At 31.4% G+C, this 5,035-nt stretch overlaps 1 protein-coding gene across 1 annotated transcript; it reads right to left on the reverse strand.

Moving 5' to 3' along the window:
- Window positions 1–2,599: 2,599 nt before the first annotated feature.
- LOC143559269 (uncharacterized) lies at window positions 2,600–3,091 on the reverse strand. Its single transcript, XM_077047902.1, has one exon. The coding sequence runs from the start codon at window positions 3,089–3,091 to the stop codon at window positions 2,600–2,602; it is 492 nt and encodes a 163-aa protein (XP_076904017.1).
- Window positions 3,092–5,035: the final 1,944 nt, after the last annotated feature.

Below are 5,035 nucleotides of genomic sequence, written 5' to 3' on the forward strand. Positions count from 1 at the left end.
TGAAAGGAAAATTAAACGAGTAATAAGCGCCGGTTTTTAGTGAAATAATCATTATTAAACATTATTATTATTATTAATCAAATTAGTTACTTGAACATAATAAACTAAAAACCTTAATAAACTAAAAACCTTTAAAAAGAAGAAAACGGGTGCAGGGGAGGATTGAACCGCGTCCCAAGTTTGATACATACACAACCCAACCATATGAGCTGCGAGTTCAGATTGTTCATAACCCAAACCGTTTAATTATAAACAAGAATCATATTCTGCCCCTCTAGCCAAGAACCCTAGAAAATTCAATTAACCCAATTTGTTTACAGTTGATTAAAACAGGTTTAGGGTTATTGATGAACATGATTTCGCGAATTAAACTATACCAAATAATTACCTTAACGATTACATATAGGAGGTTAAACAGATCCAAACATAGCCGGCCAAAAACAGTGATGAACAGGTTACTTGCTGATCGATATAATCAAATCATGTTTAGGGGTTTTGATGTCGATGTTATGAAAATTGTTTCTGCAAGTCTAATTGTGATATGGTGATCGATGCAGTGTATTTTCGTTTACAGTTGTGTCGGCTAAGTATATAGAGTAATACAAATCAATCATGATTGATATAATATAATTAGAATGTCGGTTTAATACGAATTTGGCATGTAAACGAGCTGGACAAATCAATTCCAAAGTTATGACGAGAATTCAGTAGCAAGGAATCTAAAACGGGTTACAGACTTGTTAAATGGATCAAGAATACGGGTAAACGGGTTTGGAAAAAGGGTTTGGATAAACGGGTTATTAATATAATAATATAACAATAACGAAGATATTGCATTTTGGTCCCTGAACTATCAAGTTGGAATCATAAACGAGTAAAAGTATAGTTTGAGGTTAAAGTTATATAAGTTTAAAGTTAATTTATATTTAATACTAAATACAATAAACAACTATTGATAAAAATATTATATACTCGATAGACGCGATATTTTATCGTTTAAATTACCCGAATATTAGAATGGGTCGGGTTACAGATATTACATAATATTCGGAAAACCCGAGTTGTTACACACACTCATATATATATATATATATACATGTTTGGTATTTGCTTAGCTTTTTTTCTGTGTCCACCCACTTTTACACGTGTCATCCCTCATTTAACACGTATCTGTTTTTTGATAATAATTATTGGGATTGTCTGTTTTACCTCCATTGAGGTAATAAGCCATCGCAATTGCTCTATTGATCTAGCTTTTAACTATAATGCAAGTTTGACACAAGGCGTGAATTTATTGTGTGTTTTAAGAATAAGAGGTTAGAAGAAGACCTAAAATAAGTGTTCTATAAGAGCATTCCCATCCCATCCTCCATAATTATGTGAGGGGGATTGGTAAATTATAGGGTGGAGTTTTGAATGATTATGTGTGTAAATTATAGGGTGGAGAGAGAAATGTAGTGATTTTTTGTAAATTTGGGGAAATATTTGGGGTATATTGTTTGCCCCTATATATTTTTTAATATTTGTTGGATTGGTTGTGAGTAGAGGAGAGAGAAAACTGTAATGATAAAAGTATTATTTAATTAAACAGGAAAAAGAAATGTAGTGTTTTGTAGTGTAATTATAGAGATGGGGATGGGATGTGAATGCTCTAAGGTAATTATTGTACACGCATATTTTGACCGAGTATGCTACTAAAGTAATTATATTTTTTCCTGTTTTGTCTTCTCCGGCACCTCTCACTTCAAACAAGTATAAAATAGTGTATCTTATCAGTGTTGGGATTATATTGCCAACAAACGCCAACCTATGAACGTGAGAACAACTTTTAGATATTCTCAACTAGGTTAGGTTAGGTACCCGTATGGTTCACGGGTTTGGATAAATTATATTATAAAAAAACAAAGAATCTAAAGATACACTTAAAACATCTAATAAATTACAATAAAGACAAATAGAATTACATGACAAAGCTCTCTAAAAATCTCTTTATGTACAATGTTCGTAGTCTTTTTTTAAACTTGACCATCTTCATAAAAAATGAGTACTTTGAGTCCTCTTGTTTTAACTCTAGACATCGCAACATATAACTGGTCATGGGCGAAAACTTGTTGTCTAAGAAATAAACCAACCCTAGAAAGTGATTGACTTTGGCTTTTATTGATTGTCATTGCAAAACAAACAGCAACCGGAAACTGCCTCCTTTGAAATCTGAATGGAATTTTTTTTATCCGTTGGTATAAGATTTGTTCTTGAAATATAAGTGCGTTCACCAATATTGGTTCCAGATATGACAATTTCAATAACACGATTATAAAGTCTCTTTACCTGTAGTCTTGTTTCATTACATAGACCATTTTTTTGGTAAACATTTCTAAGTAGCATGATTGGTACTCAACTTTTAGTACTAACTTGTGATTTGATATTCTAGAAATTTTTAATCCATTTAAAATATCAGGAGAGTACATCTTTTCTTGAAGCGTGTCACGAACATTTTCATCTGGACATATACTATCAGAGCTAAGGTATTCTTTCTCATCTCCTAGAAACATGGAGAAAAAACGATTGTTAACTTCCTTAACGACCTCATTTGTTGACCTCATTTGTTGGTGAGTAAGGCTCCTTCACTAAAGAAATCTGGATTTTCATAATCTATGAGGATACAAGGATATACAAAGTTAATTAATTGTGAAATAGGATAACTGCTATACTTAATAAGAAGATCCTCAGGAATATCAAAAGTCGCGTCACCATCATTTTGACCACCAAGTTTTCCCTCTCCTAGATCCAAAAGCCAATTAGCGAACTCTTTTATTTCTTGTATTTTAGATTTGTCACTTCCAACGATTAACCTCATGTTTTTTGTTAGTTTAAATAGTTTGCAAATACCCCAAATGTAGGATGAACAAAAAGATGCATTAACAATGTCTTGCCTCGTGCCGCCTTGAACAATAGGAAGAGTTTGTCTAAAATCACCACAAAAAACGACAACTTTTTCACCAAATGGCCTTTCACAATTCATGTTACCATTTTGACCCAACATGTCTCTCAAGGTTCTGTCCAAAGCTTCAAACGCATGTTTATGAGTCATAGGTGCCTCGTCCCATATAAATAACTTTGTTTTCTTTAATATATAGGCAGCATCAGTGTTTTTTTAATGCCGCAAGATGAAACCTTAGTATGATTTATAGAAAATATTATTGGATAATGAAGACCAATGTACGAAGGATGCGTTTCACTAATACGTTTAAGCTCTCCGGACTGCATTTCTACAATAATATCTCGACTTTCATATGATTCATTAATGTCTCCAACAGTAAGAGCTGCAACTTCAGATGTGGTTGGTAAGTTATATGTTCTTCCATCTTGTTGCATTTTTCCAATAAGACGGAATTTTAGGTTGCAATTTGAATTTCGTTTGTAACAATCTCTAACCATTTTGTATGTTTCGACCAAAACATTTTGAGAGTCTAACATACTCTTCACTTCTGTTATAATTTCCAGATCAATCAAGTCTGAAGTTGACGTAGATCTCCTGGTTGCGTCACTACAAAAAATTTATTATTATTAGACTAATGTATATATAAACAATGATAAAACCAAATAATAATAATAATAATACTCCCTCCGTCCCTTTGAAAGTATCTATATTTTCATTTTAGTTTATCCCATTGCAAATGTCCACTTTTAAAATTTATTAACTAATTTCTAAGTTTACCCTTACACAAATATAATCATTGAAACTTTTTAAATTGTCTTTTTATATATGTAAGGGGCATTATAGTAATTTGCTAAACAAAAAGTGCAATAATTCAAAGTTTCTTAAAATTTGTGTTTTTCAAACCATGACACTTATTATGGGACGGAGGGAGTAATAATAATAATCTATAATGGATATGAAAATTTAAAATATATACCCACATACTATCTTTCTATTTGATACTTCATTATACGTGTCATATATGTATAGTTAGGAGAATTTAGGTTTTCCACCTTGGAGAGGTAGAAGACTTCCAATACGTGATAATTTTGTCCACCAAGTCTAAAAATGTACGGCGCTTTACCCTTATTAATGGAGTTATCAACTTTTTCACCAGTTGAAGTAAAACTAAATATCGAATTGTAACAACGAATACTCTTTAAAAAGTATTTGTTTTTAGAGCTAACACCAGTAAACAAATTTTTAAAGTTTATATAAGGAGCTTTTAATCATGGAAGTTGAACCTTGCTGTAACCAGAACATAACAAATAATTTGTTAGCTCATTATCTGTTCTACCATGTACTCCTTCATTTTTCCATAATTTTGCATAACAACTTCCACACGTCAAACTTTGATCACAATGGTCTAAGTAATCTATTACACGATTTGAAATAAATGATTATAACTTTGTTAAAAAAATGTACTAAATTTTTGTTATTCTCAAATATATTTACCTCTAGATATTCCTGCAAACGGGTCCCTAACAATATCTTCAACGTGTATATGTTAGTTATGCATAATGTTACTCGTATTAGATGAACCTGCTAAAATTAAAAAGTTAAAATTATAATAACGAAAACTATTGCTAAAGCTGGAATGTTGTATGTGGATGTGTTCTTCTATAACTTTCAGTTTTATATTCATAATAAAATTCAAAAAAAAAACATTTGATATCTAAATGTATACCAGCATTTACATATGATGAAGTTATACTTTCGTTGACGCTAGAGATGGATGTGCGTTGATGTCTAACAGACGTATTTGAAGAGGAAGCTATTTTTTCCCATAGGATATGCGGTTACTGTTCGTATGTAAAAGTGTAGTATTTTGAAGCCTTAATGTAGACGCATGCAGTTTAGATATTCTATTATCCAAAATTAGTTTCCGTGCTTTTCGTTTATCAGCAACAATTTTATTAACAACTGTAAACAAATATGAAGCAAAGGGAAAAAATATTAATATTAATATTAATAGAATTATACTGAATTACAAAATAGAATGGTAAATGCGACATACCGTTCGAAATATCCAATAAGGGAGTTCTTGATAGCTCA

Source organism: Bidens hawaiensis, unplaced genomic scaffold, assembly GCF_021521415.1.
Source record: "Bidens hawaiensis isolate Kalapana, Puna unplaced genomic scaffold, B.hawaiensis_p1.1 tig00001088_1, whole genome shotgun sequence".
In the NCBI taxonomy this organism is placed as follows: Eukaryota; Viridiplantae; Streptophyta; class Magnoliopsida; order Asterales; family Asteraceae; genus Bidens; species Bidens hawaiensis.